Genomic DNA, 14,464 nt, shown 5'->3' with positions numbered 1-14,464 from the left:
CAGCCAGGCATTGTTTCAAAGGAAATAAATATGTCAGCCTCCATATCAATCTCTTGTCAGGTGTGCATTAAAGATGTAAGAAGACAGAAGGTGATTCAGGACAAGAATTCGCTCATATCTGAAACATCCGTTTTTGGTGGACCGATCCTTTAAAGTCTTCTGAAGATGAAAAAAAACCTTGTTAACTGACTTAAACAATTAGCCATCAAGTAAATATTGTAAAACTGGCTTCTTGTTTTGTAGGTGAACGCCAAAACGTAAACCATTCCTCTTTCTGCGGTGTACAAGACTGGAAAGTGTCTTCCCACCCCCCCAAAACATGGCTTGTTGAATTTATTGTTTGGCCAATCACAGCAAATTTTGTTCAGTTTCTCCAGAATATATAAAGCCTGGAGACAGTGCAGCTTTATGAAATGCTCATCAGTCATGTTTATTTGTAAGATACATCTTGTGTAAAGAAAAAAGACAGAGAAAGAGAGAGATGGAGCGGAGAAGCGAGCAAGCAGCGGGATGGAGGGGTTAGCGTTAGCTATGAGGCATGCCTTTGAAGCAGTACGCTAGCATGATCGGGAGAAGCAAACACAAGTGGAAGATACAGCATGCTGCAGTGGAAACAACTTTCTAAAAGCGATAAAACAGATTAAGGAGGTTTTTCTATGAATTCTTTTTTTTTTTCAACAGTCTTTTCTTTTTTTCTTATTTTGCAGAAAAAGAAATACTGCAAGTCCCATTGGCACAGTTAGTGTCTCGCCAATAAGTCTGGTAAGAGCTCTGAAAACAGACTGTTGTGAAGAAACACATTGTTGTGTAACATACAGACAAATAATTAGGATGCATTATAGAACGTGCTGGAAGCTGAGGCATGGAACTCTTTTTAATGTCGGAAAGATGATAGGAAATAAAAAACAGGAAACATTGGTGTAGCCCTGCACAGGTTCCAGGGTGATGCGTTAAGGATATACCCACAAGGCACTGGGGGAGGCTCGAGTGAAACTGCTCCCCGCCCAGTCCGCGGGGGTATGAATATAGTTCTCCGTCCTCACACAAATGCTCTGGCTTGAAGCGTGTCCTTTTCAACATTACGCATGGCTTGTACAGCACACTTACATGCTACCGACATGCTACATGAAACCTTTTCCCAACATCTTTTTGGTGTCACCAGTCCAGAAGCTGCAAAGCACATTGTACAGACAGACAACAGACTTGGACCTGGTTCCTTAGAGCAAAACTCTGGGTACTCCAGCACAAATACATCTTTGGGGAGAAAAAGTGATACTTACCTCCTCAGAAAAGCTCCCTCTAGACCCCAGGCCTCTTCCTCTTAGCTCAGCAGGTCCCTTCGCTCTGCCACCACTGTGACAGCAGTGAAGGATCTGCAGATGCACTTTCAAAGATTGCCACCAGTCCTGCCCCTTGTAGTACTCAGTCATTATGGTAAAGTAAGTGGATAGCTTTGATTGACAGGACTGCTAGTTGTTTTACATTCCTATGGCTAGAAGTTGTAGGGCAAAGCGATATCAGTGGACACTCACCACAGACCTCATTGCTGTGTGGAGTGAGAGGCGACCTGAAAACTAAAGAGAGCAGGCCTGAGGAAGCGGTACTGGGCAAATGACCATAATGTTTTCTCCATACAGCAAGTGTCTTATTATTGACCTGAGACAGAGATCCTCTCAAGGTTGACAGATCTGTTTAAATGTGGGAACTTCAGGTTTCCATCAAGAAGTCTTGGTAGACTCCAAATTATTCTCTGACCAAGGAGGGAGTCCTCCCAATCTAAAGCCTACACTGAGCTTCTTCTGACTTATCTCATCCACCCCTGCCTATTATGGACAAACCAATGGGAGCACCCTAATTGGGAATAACATTTTTCACTACCTGTTAGAACGCGGAAAGAAAAACAACTTCCAAGTAGAAGAATTCAGACCTTTAGTGAATCTTCCCCTTAGACTGGGGTGCTGCCTAACATAGAAAATAGAATTTGGGACCTGTTCACATTATATATACTGTGTATATGCATGATGACGTTATAAAGCGGTGCACATGATGTCCGACATGCAGGAACATCAGACACTATGTTGAAGTTAATGCACCAGTGCAGTGTATTGATGTGGTGAGATGACACACTGCTTCATGCATTTCTAAGTGCTGTCATAAAGTGATCCATTCAACTTAACCCACCCACGGCCAGAGTCACTGTGCACAGCAGTCCATAGGTCAATACAATGCATGGCCACATGCATAATAGTGTCAGTGTTCCCTTAGAGTATATCGGTGGTACTTGTACGCCTCCTGTGATTGTGTTGGCTTACAATTTATTAAAAATGTCAAGAAGTATTTCTAGTATGCCTAGTTTAGCTCACACTGGTTACACTAAAAACAACTATAAATTTGCCAATACACTATGTGCTGATAAGGTCTGTTTATATGGTATGGCAAGTGTGGTCAAGGAGAATCATTACTAACCATATCAATATTCTTGATGATTAAACAATCTACATGTGGGCAGCTGGATATTTCTTTTGAGACTACTTTTAGAGCAGGACTTCAGCAAAGTTGGAGGACACAAAAAGACATTCAAATGGATGGAGTGACAGATCAAGTGTATCAGGTTGCCCCTTCATCGAAAGCACAGGAGTGTTTTTTATTTAAATGTCTGTAAAGTTAGTTCTATTATAAGGCAATGTTTTGCATAATACTTTTTGTTAAAACTTCATTTGACAAATAAAACAGTTGAATTCAGACATCATAGTCAATTTGTGGGGGTTGCTTCATAAAAGAGACCAGCAACGTAACACGTAAATGGAAGGGGGGGGGGGGGTGTTTGTGGAGAAAGTGAGAGAGCATGTGAGAGACAGCAAAAGAGAGAAAGAGTGTGTGTGTGTTTCTGTATTTGTGTGTGTTTCTGTATTTGCGTGTGTGTCTGTGTGTGCGTGTCATCAAGTTTCGTGAGAGTTAAGACACCAGTTTGTGTAAACTGGCTTCAGAGAAATACAGAGTGATTGAGATGCAGTCTCTTTACTTGGTACAGTCCCCGCCCGGGTAGAAGAGGTTATTTTGAAATATTGATTGATATTATATTTATATTTCGTTGATTTAAAGAAGTCTATTTACCGTATGTTTAACTATCTTACAATTTAAAAATGTGTTCTGTTTAAATCTAATTTGTGGCTTTTAGAACCTTTTCTAACTCTGAACTTCACAATTTTTGAGGGCTAGAATCACAAATTTCAACTGGAGCTTATTCATTTTAACAACATCAAGTTTTTAACTCTATGAAAATTCAACTTCAGGGAAAATATCTTAACTTGAAACCCCGTTTTAACATTTTTATTTCTATTTCCCCATCTGGGACTTCCTGACATGCAGGGAATGGATCTTTCCAGAAATAAAGCTACCAATAAAACCCTTGTAGATAAGAGTAGTATTAGAATCACTAACAAGGTTTTTTATCGCTGTGCATTTTTTCCTGGCACCAGGGCTACCAAGGTTCACATTTAAAGCCATGAAGGTTATTGGAGGTCATTGGAATAGGAAGTCGAGGAAGGTTTCCGCAATATGGCAGAGATAACGAGATAACATTAAAGATCTAACAATTTTGTCCAAAGCTCAAATATCTTTAGGCTTACAGACCTCAGTTTGGGCACAATTTTTATATGCAATCAGTAGAACATTATATTCAAATATTAATGCATGGAGATCCATTTTTTAAAAGTTTGTTTTTCAGTAAAAAAGAAATAAAAATAAGATAATACTTGCTGCCCAAAAATCACAGATCCTGATCTCCTCAGTGATTGGCATCAGCCTACTCCCTCCCATGGGGTCTGAAACAATTCTGTTTTTAGGTACCAAGCACTGCAGAGCAGTGTGATTGGTCTGTCACCTGAAGCCACGCCTCCCTGCTGGCTGATGATACCCCATTGTGGCTGTCAGTAATGTAAGGAGGTGAGGTTTCTAAGTACTGCAATGGTGTTGCTCAGTATCTACAGTATGAATTGGTACAGTGGATATTATTATTTTTTTTTTTGTAGAAACTGCAACTTTTGAAATGATTATGCATAATCAATTTAAAATAATGTTCTTTTAAAGAGAACGCAAAGCGAACCTCCGGAAAGAAAAACATACATACCAAAGAAGTGGGAAGCCTCTGGACACTGTAGAGGTCTACCATGTCCTACTTGCCGCTGCTCGTCGGGAGCCTTTGGAAGATCCGGGCTGCGCTCCTCCTCCTGGTGCACAAGCTGCTTCGGCTTAGTGTGCAGTTGTAGCCGCACTCGTGCAGGCGCAGTGCGGCTGCGCTCGTCCCTGAAGAGGAGCGTGGCCCCGATCTTCAATCCGACAAGTCAGATTCCTACGGGGGGTCCGCAACACAGGACAATATGGGAAGCCTGTACAGGATCTGGAGGCTTCCCTCTTCTTCGGAAAGTATTTGTTTTCTTACCTAAAATTCACTCGGGTACACTGTAAATGCCCATAAAAAATTGTTCTATCCATATAACATATAAATAGGAATCATACTTCTAGGAAAAAAAATATTCAAGGCGCCTTTCACAATGCTACCTTCAGATCTTAATGTTTATTAGATGCAGAGGACATTAATCTATTTAAAAGCAAAGCAGCAGCACCTTATTAATATTTTAGCTATCCTGCTGTAGGCATCTTCAGAGGAATAACACACAGGCAGGCATGCGCCAACATTAGCAAAGTGCCCCTTACCCACAAAAGCAGCCTGTAGCTTGCACACTGATGTGGACCTATAATTAGGATTAGTGTTGGAATTCGAAACCATGTGGTTTGGGACCCAAACAGCCGCGTTCAGCACCATTTCAGCACCGGACAGCAGGATGGGGTTCGTTCCATTTAGCTCTGATACTTTCTCCTCCCAGCTTGGAATCAGGAAGTATCAGAGCTAAATGAAACTCGAACCACATGGTCCCGAATTCGAACACCAACACTACCTATAATTACCACCACTCCCCGGGCTCCACAAAAGCATCAGAGCGCCAGGCTTTCAATGCCTACTCTTCATACAGATCCCGCCCACTGCCAGCAACGCTTGAAGCCAGAGCAGCCATGTTCTAGGACCGTGGAAACCTTTCCTGTTTTAATTCCTTTTCCCATCCTCTCTCGTAAGAAGTGGTTCATGTTAATAATGGCAATAAAATGCATTTTCGGGAAAAATAATACAAAAATAAATAAATAATAAAAGAAGGAAAAAACAAAAAAAACTATAGGAATAAGTCCAAAAAATTGGCTAAGCACCTGTAATCGGAGGAAGTGAAAGGCAAGGATTTAGGTAACATTCGTTGTGTTCTGAAAAAAAAGAACAAATTATACAAAGTCTGGACATAGGAATAATAGAAAAGAGAAATATGTCAGATTGCCTAGGCAGACGTTTCAAACCTCCTTAATATCTGAATCGTGGAGGGGTGTGGACAGGGGAAATTACCCAATAAAAGCATGCAGCAAAGACCCCCGGGGATCAATCCTTGCACACCCACACACAACCGACACACTCATGCGCACACAAGATAAACACCACACAGGCAAGTCATCATTAAACTAATGGCTGGTTGTACATCTCTTATAGCTAAATATTAAAATATAACAAAATACACATAGAATATCTAGCATGGCATGCACATTCATGAAACAAAACAATTCTAAATTTGACTCAAAGTCCAGAATGGAAGTTAAGTGTACTAAGGATAAGTAAAGGGGATCTGTAAGAATCTATTGGGGGTCCAGTAATCACTAATATAAGAGTATTAGAGTCACCGTAGTGACATCAGCAGATTAACACCAGTCCCTGCTACAGTGGTTAGTGGACCCAATGCTATTAGAGAGGGGCGCTACTGTGGGGGTGTTACTTACCGTTACTTTCTCCAGCCTGTTTTTCTCTTTTCCTCTTCTTCTTCTTGCCCTAGAGAACAAGCACAGAAGAGACAGGGGTCTTGAGTAACATTATCAAGAAATGTTAAAGGCAAAATGGCAGCACCATGGAAGATGATGGCACTAAATAAATCATTAATAATAAAAGCTAATTTTTAAAGACTAACTCCAGCACCCTAAGCGAATTTAAGCAATCACAGGTTTCTCACCTCCCCCTGAGACCTTCGTAACACGACAGCCTCACAGAACTTTTCAATGTCTGCTCCTCAACAATAGAGGTACCTACTCTCAACTCCTTATGCTGCTAATCCATTTTTTTGTATTGACCGAAGGAAGTGAGCCATGACCCATGAAACACCTTGTCAATTTTTTGAATAAATATTTTTCCATTTGAACTGGTGGTGTATGTATCTTCTGGACAGGTAAGTGATTACCTCTCGTTTACACGTTATGTTTTAACACCCATCTATTTTGGGCGCCTTCACCCCACCCTTCTACCAGTCAGACCTCTTTTGGAGGTAATAACGTTAGAGTTTTCTGGAAAGTGTATTGACCTACAGAAGAGTGACCGCCCAGTATCCTGCAGGACTAGAAGCACAGAGCACGGGTAGTGAATTCTCCGCAGGCTTATACGGTGGTTGCAGGAACTACAGCTCACCTTTTTGAGCATATGATCATATTTATGTTAGTGCCCCTATACCTAACAATACTGTACCACTGGGCTCCTGATCTCGCTCTACTTCTTGTTTAGGTGCTCTTGGTCCCTAAAAAAACCCACCGAACCCCTTCTTCTGCTCGTCAACTAGGCGTAAAGAAGTGTCACTCATTACCAGTATACACAAATTACTCTTACAGCTGAAGTCTAATCTAAATGTTATTTATGCAATGGATGGTATGAGGAAGGCCTACCAACAAGTTTGCATCATAGTCCAGGTAAGCAAGAAAAACATCTTTATTTTTTATGACTGGTCTCTTAACTACTGCAGCACATTTCAATTTTAATAAGGTAGCCACAAACCTATACTGATTAATTATTTTTTTTTCTTTACATGATGCCATTTACGAGAAAGCACCATGTGTGCATCCAACAGGTGGTTCCTCCATTTACTTCCTGCTGGAAAAGGGGCGGGGTTTTTAGACTGTTGTACAATGTCAAGCACAACACTGGCCTCTGAGTGAAGCTGCTTAAGTTTGTCTCACAAGAACCCACCACTACTCAATAGATAAATCCGCCCCACTACACTTTGCAACATAACTCTAGAAAGCCTGATCCACAGTCATATACTACACAGCCGTTTACTGGTGTCAGAAGTCTAGAGGTCTAGGAGTGGGGGGTTTTATTGAAAACTTTGCAGTCCTAAAAAGACACTGAACAATGATGACAACATAATACATAATTCATATTTTAAGTTTTGCTTCTGCTTGGACTTGGGCCTTAAAGAGAAATTGTATTTTCATTATAAATTCCCATTTAAATTCTCATTTCAATGTGCATCCACGTTGACTTTCCAAAATTGCCATTGAGCTGGAAGAGTTCTATTTTGGAGTACAGATTTTCTAGGAACTTCCACCCTGCTACATGAATAATTAGCAGGAGCCATTGCTTCTTTTAAAAAACATTACAGCAAAGTGACTGTTTTACAGTATATGTCGGTGAACACAAACTAAGCAAGCCAAGGGTTTTCTGTTAACCCATGTAATATATAGAGCAGAAGAACGGACTGTTCCTCTCTTAAAAAAAGGTGGAATTTCCGTTTAAGAGCACTGCAAAAAAACTCACAGGCAGTCTTTGAGGCTGGAGAAGAAAAGACCTGAATCTGTAACTACAAAAAGGGTTCTTCACTGTGAGAGCTGTGGAAATGTGTGATACTCTTCCATCAGAACTGCTTCTAGCAGATACCAAAGATAGGTTGAAAAAGGACCAGATATATTCCTAAAACTACTCAAATGTTCAAAATAGAAAAAATGTTAAAAGAATTTTATGTGATTGCCACGTGGAGCTAAAACTTAAATGTAAAAAAAAAATATCCCTATTAGTACATTGGCCTTCGCTCTCCGAAAGTTTTTGCCCTTGTTCAGCCTGGGGTTATGTCAGCTGAACTCGTCAAATTCTTCCTCTTTCAATTTAACTATACAGCTGTGTAGTCTGTTTTACATCGGCTGAAGCTGGTGGGCATGTCTTTATTTCATCCTAAGCAGCTGTGCTGGCCCAATGTTTCCACGTTTCCTCTTCCTGTGGGACGTGTCGCTGGTGTCATGATGCAAGTGAAGTGTGGTCCTGTGTTAGTCGAGGAGCAGAAATGCAGACATCAAACCAACAAAGGTTGATTCTGGTGATACTTTTAATGACTAACTGGACATGGCTTATTGCAAGCTTTCAAAACATTCGGTTTCTTCTTCTACTGAATTATATCCGTACGGCTCTGATACACTCCTCACAGAAGATCTTAGAGTCAGAGATAATTCTTTAGCTGCCAGATATCAATCGCTAAGGCAAGGCAATTTTCCAGATTTTTGCAAAATGTAAGCCGGGGCACCCAATAAAGAAAAACATGCGGTTTTAACCAGCAAGGTGAAAGGAAATTCTGCATTAGTAAGGCAAACTTATTTGGATATGTAAAACAAGACAGAAAGGTGGAAGTCATGGAACGTTTAGTTCAGATTTACTTCAACTACTGCTTCACTGGGTCAGCAGTTTCAGTATCTAACCAAAAACAAAATATATTATGAAATAGAATTAAAAAAAAGAAAGAAAATAAAACTGCTAAGGGGCATAAGACACAAAAACAAAACGCAAGACACAGTTTCATAAGAAAAAAAAAAAAACGGGCCTCAGGTATAAAACTTATCTAAGCGGGGAAAAGGAGATCTCACCCATAACACCCAATCAAATCCCAGAAAAATGAAAAAAAAACAAAATCTGACTGGTTGGCATGGGTGAAACCTGCTTTTCTTCATATTTATACAAAAGGCTCATCAAGTTGCAGCATTTCAGCAAAGTGCAATAATCTGCCATTAATGTACTTTACTCTCGACACCAACATAAATATATATACAAGACACTTTTGGCGGCTGGGACACTAGAGGGAATTTAGCAAGATAATAATTTGTATTATCTATGACGTGTTAGCAATTGCTCGGAGTCAACCCGTCAAGAGATTCTGCTATTCTCCTGATGTAGTCCGCCTGAAGAATCTGGCAGTGCCACAGTAGGCGGAGCTAGAAGCCTGGCGGAGAATGTGATGGTACGTTTTGGAGGATCACGGGAATATTTTGCGCCTGGCTGTGTCTCAATAAATACCATGCAGTGCTTTGTTCGCTCCAAATGGAAAAAATAATATGCTATTGTGTCTATAAGTGGGGAAAAAATATCACCTACATAGCCACCTACATAGTTATCCCTTGCGGACCAGCCAGGGTAGAGCTGCATGTGCAGCTGTCGCTCCTTCCTCGCCAGCTCGTAGTATTTTGCTTGCTCCTCCCTTGATAGCGCGTGCCACTGTGAGGAAGGAGAAAGAATCATTACATATTGCTAATGCACGTGATCGCAATTGCACTAGAGTTCTTTCAATCTGGAGACCACTGGAGGATGTACGGTAAGCATTCCTTCGCACCAAACCTGGATATGTTAAATATTATCTTCTATAGGGTTATGGAAATAAGCCTTTCACCGGGGTCATTCTAGACTATAGAGAGGACTGCTGCAAGGTTTGGCAGTCATGTAACTGCTCCACATGCAGAATATCCTTTTATAGATCCAGACAATTCCAATACTAACCGTTCAACCATCCTCGCGATTGTCAGATATGTCACAGCCAATAAAACTGCTTGCCACCTACCAGAATGGAATTGTTTACCCTTCCCACCTAACAGAAGATTACTTTATAATCAATCTTGAAAAGGTCACATGTAATCTCATATGATTTACAGCTTGGAAATGCCAGAGCCAATTCACTTTTTCTCCTAGGAGGAAATTTGTCATCTTGTTTAAAGATTACTTTTCGGCAAAAAGCAGGTGAAGTACTGTCAAAATTATTCTGAGCATTTTCTTGTTTGCTGGTGGCTTGAAGGGAGTTATATTGATTACATGTGAAAATATCACCTAGGAGAAAACGTAGGAGAAAAAGTGGATCTGGCCCATATGCAATTGAAAACTTAGGAGAAAAAGTGGATAAGGCCCACTGGCCCATATGCAATTTTCACACCTTGTCAATAAAATGCCTTTTAAACCCCCAGCAAGCAAGAAAACACACAAAATAATTTTGACAGTCCTTTTTCTACCGGTACTACTTTTTTGTTAAAAGCTGAAATGTTATTTTAAAGAAAAAATACACAATACTGTAGATAATAACTCGTCTTTGAAATCCTTCGTTCACTTCCCACTATAAACATTTTCGGCAGGTTACTGATATAATATTATCCCCATGTTTCAATAGGTTTCCTCCCACATCTCACTAAAATATTGTAGATTAATTGGCTTCATCCTAAAAACTGGTCCTTCGGTGTGGTTGAATCATTAGACTGTGACCTCTTCTGAGGGACTCATTTAAATGGTTCAACACCCTCTGTAGAGTAATATAAGATACTGCATATTGTTGCTTTATATAACCCTTAGGAAATAAATAAAAAGGCAGCCTAACCTCCACCCACAAAGAACATATGGTACATATTGTAAAGTTTTAAATTGGGTTTGCTCAGCTGAGTTGTGGATTTTCACCAGGGGACACCAACACTGAAATCTGCCCATCATTGTTTATGCATAGGTCACGGTCACCTTGGACTGTTCCCACCCAATTTGAGATTTTCTTGCTCCTCTGGCTGCATTCTCCATAACAAAAAGTTAAACATCCACCATAACTAAGTGAAACTCCCTGAAGTAGACACAGTAGATATAATTCTGTCTCGTAAAGGAAGGAGATCCGTTTGCCTTGTTAATGGACTTACCCTTCGGCCGAGGATCTGGTTAATGGCTGCACTCTCTTTTAATGTACATTCTGCTACAACTTTTGCTCGCATTTCCTTCATATACAACATAAATGCATTAAGAGGCTTCTTTATGTGAGGTTTCTTCTTTTCTTCTTCCTTTTTGGAGTCTTGGTGTTTTCTGTAAAAGAGAAATAAAAAGAGTTATAATTTTATAAATGAAAGTTTCATTATGTAAAGGGGTATTTTTATATGGATGAATACATGTGCAATGTCTGCAAGAATTAAAGAGGATATCTACATGAAATGAAACAGTGAGGAAAGGAGATCTACATGGATGAAAGAAGTCAGGATGTTTCCTTCACAGATGGAAAAGTGATTAATTTATTAAAAAATATAAGTCTAGGTGAGGATATCCACATACACCAATGACAGAGAGAGATGTCTACATTAGATGACTGGTGGAGGACAACTTCACGGACAGAATTAGAACATACAAATGTGGTTAGAAGACAGTGAAATGTCTACTTAGGGAAAACAGAGGGCGATGTCTATACAGACAGGATGTGGATGGATGAAAGATTAGAAAACTAGGAAGAATGTGCCACCATGGACAGAGGACTACGTGTGAGGTGTAGATGAAAGACTCATAGACATAGATGTATACATGGATGAGGAATGCTTGGATGATGAGTACATGTCCACAAAAACTAGGTGGAAGATATGCACATCATGAACTGATGGCTGGTTGTAGGAATTTTATGTGGACTGGAGACATTGTAAAGTTACCTGGAATACACTAAATGTCTATATTGATAAGATAATTTTAACTTTAGATGAATGGGTGTGGAAATCGATGGAATTATTTGGCAGAAGATTTTTATGTTGCCAATGGATTGTGTAAAGGATGTTTACATGGACAAAGGATGTGAAAGTTGTCTAAATAGGGCTAGAATGGGTGGACGGTTCATGCTTGGATGGTAGCGTGAATAGAGGTGGTGTATATGGTATGAGTATAGTGTGGGACTATCACGCTTGGTATAAGGCGTATATACTGAGGCTCAGATAAGTCGTAGTCGAGAACGTAAGCTACTTTCATACACGTGAGATCAGATAACTACGGTACAGAAAGCTGAGACAAAGGCTAGGTCGTTTAACAGGCTGGGGTCAGTCACGAGATATCAGATGGCTGCGGTACAATAGACTGAGACAAAGGCTAGGTCGGTTAACAGGCTAGGGTCATACACAGGAGATCAGATGGCTGAGCTACAATAGGACTAGGCGAGAGAGTGGTCAGTAAAAGCTGCGGTCGAAACTAAAGTCAGTCAGGCAGTCGCATTAATATACAATAATTGAGTAGTAAAGTTGCATTGAAATACAATAACAAGTTTTATCACAAAGTGACAGAGTGCCCAGCAGACCAGCGTACTGATTGCTATCACGGGCAAGGACTGAATGAGAGACAGGGATTTAAATACCCTAAAGCCCGCCCAAGCCGGCTCCAACCTACAGCAACCAATCAGCACACAGCATCCCGCCTGAGTGTCAGATGAGCAATCATTGCCGATGTCTGGGGCATAAGAGCGTCTCTGAGCCGCGCGTGCCCGCCAGGGATGCAGGGGAAAGGCACAATCCCAGTCACCGCCACAGGAGAAATCGGAAGAGGAAGCTTGCGTCCGTGCTCCGCCATACAAGCCGTCTGAGCCAGCGCTGGAACTGCTGACAGGTGAGTCTCTTACAGGGACATGTCTAAATCAATAAGTGATTCTCAGCTGTCTATATAACTAATTAAAAGCAGTATACAATATCGAAGCCGTGACGTGGCTGCATAGTGCCTAATATCAGCACTGTTGTAGCTGCAATGCTGTAGTCTGCGCCTGCGTACCCGTAATTCGGGTGCCAGCGAATTACGTCTCTCCCCCTGAGTTGCTACGGCTCAGAGGGGGAATAGCATTTTACGTCACCGGAAATATCAGTGGCAGCATGGTAAGCCGTCATTTGGTGAGCCCAACTGACCGGCGGCGTACATATATGTATGCATACAGCAATGGATGTTATCATTATTAAGAATCTAATTGGGAACAAAAGATATCTAAAGGACACAGAAAGCCTGCTTGAAGTCTAAAAGTGTGCACATAGTGCTTTGATTATCGCCTTGCAGGTATCGGAACTCGATCCCCCACATTTTGGGGCCGAGTACCATACTGTTCCTATAGAAGGGGGATGTGGGATGACAGCATGGTGCATGAAGATGCAGCTTCTGGCTGGTGGGATAAGGAGTAGTGTCTTTGTTCAAATTCGGCCAAACACTGCACTTCAGCACCCATGATGGTGGACAGGGCCACTCATGCTGCACTCCACTTAACTCTAATGCTTCCCTCTTCAGCTTGGAAGGAGGTAACATTGGAGGGGACCACAGCCCCGTGAACCTCTCCACTAGCTTAGGTGCTGAAGTGCAGTGGTTAGCATAATGGGGGCTTCTGGTTGCAGGAAACATTCAAACACCAACACTAGTGAGGAGGGGGGAACAATGCTCAGTGATACAACGGGACAGCTGTACACAAGCTAGATTCTCTGCAGAGATGGCCCTATACGGCTGTCTCAGCCAGGAATACTCTCGCCTGTTTACTGGCCTTAAGGCTTCCGGCACAGATCGGAGAATTTCAACTAAGGAATCCTGTTCATTTGCCGATGTACTATTTACAATCAGTTTGTGTTTAGAGATAGCATCGAATATAATAAATTGTAGACTCACGAGCTATGCAGAGATCCCATGTCACTCTGGGAAGATTCCTGTTTGACGGTTGGGTTCACTATGGCGGGATGAGGAATTCCAGTTGTGTGTAAACTGTGATGTGGCGGCACCATGTGTGGAGGGAATCTGGAGGAGAGAAAGCTGTGTAAATTGTCAGAATAAACATGAATGAAAGGGGAGTGCAGTCACAAACATTTCTACAATTTACACTGCAACACATTTCTAGTACATTCTCTGCTCCCCATTGTCACATGACAGCAACATCGGTCCTGACTCTACGGTAAAATGAATCCCACACTATCCCAACCAGGAAAGCAGCAAATCACCACTAAAAGGAGATTCTACTATAATTATAAAAATGTATAGAAATTATAAAAAGTATAGAAATTTAGCATTGTTCATATCATAGGATGTAGGTTTTGCATGAAACAAATAGTAACAAATACTAATAATCTATAAGAAATCCATATCGGCAAGAAAATACATTTGAAAAAAGTTTAATCCCTGTTAATATAATACATTGAAATTATTCAGTCAGTGTTTATGGCTCAACATTATCTAACACAGGAATTTATCTATGGAATTTCTCCTTGAGGAGACTTCAGATAAAATCATGTGATCCTTTTGATCAGGTGATTGCTTTGCAAATCTCTGAGTGGCTGGTCATGACCATGTGATCACGCCTCACATCTGACTTTTGTTTTAGCATACAGAAAAAGCAGAAATAAAACATGAGACAAATCAATCACCTGATTAAATCAATTAGTTGTTTTACCATGAATTCTACTCAGGAAATGTTCTGTAGACCAAACTCATCATCTCTACCCTCCACATTGACATTATTCCTGGACTACTAATTTGTCATGACTGGTCATCTCTCTTGTTTACATACTG

General features: G+C 40.9%; 1 protein-coding gene across 41 annotated transcripts in view; it reads right to left on the bottom strand.

Annotated features, from left to right (window-relative positions):
* TCF7L2 (transcription factor 7 like 2) overlaps positions 1-14,464 on the bottom strand; it is a 774,578-nt gene that overhangs the window by 420,741 nt on the left and 339,373 nt on the right. For 14 of the 41 annotated variants that reach the window (XM_068255163.1, XM_068255162.1, XM_068255158.1 and 11 more), the window contains 5 exons: positions 13,571-13,711; positions 10,837-10,996; positions 9,272-9,391; positions 5,875-5,923; positions 5,263-5,313 (listed from right to left, as the gene is read on the bottom strand). In XM_068255163.1, coding sequence (XP_068111264.1) covers positions 5,263-5,313; positions 5,875-5,923; positions 9,272-9,391; positions 10,837-10,996; positions 13,571-13,711 — 521 coding nt within the window. The remainder of the gene's footprint in view (positions 1-5,262; positions 5,314-5,874; positions 5,924-9,271; positions 9,392-10,836; positions 10,997-13,570; positions 13,712-14,464) is intronic. The other 27 variants (XM_068255177.1, XM_068255172.1, XM_068255153.1 and 24 more) reach the window with 6 other exon arrangements.

This window comes from Hyperolius riggenbachi, chromosome 10, assembly GCF_040937935.1.
Source record: "Hyperolius riggenbachi isolate aHypRig1 chromosome 10, aHypRig1.pri, whole genome shotgun sequence".
NCBI lineage: Eukaryota > Metazoa > Chordata > Amphibia > Anura > Hyperoliidae > Hyperolius > Hyperolius riggenbachi.
The sequence above is the reverse complement of the archived record's forward strand: the minus strand, read 5'-3'. Positions and strand labels throughout refer to the sequence as shown.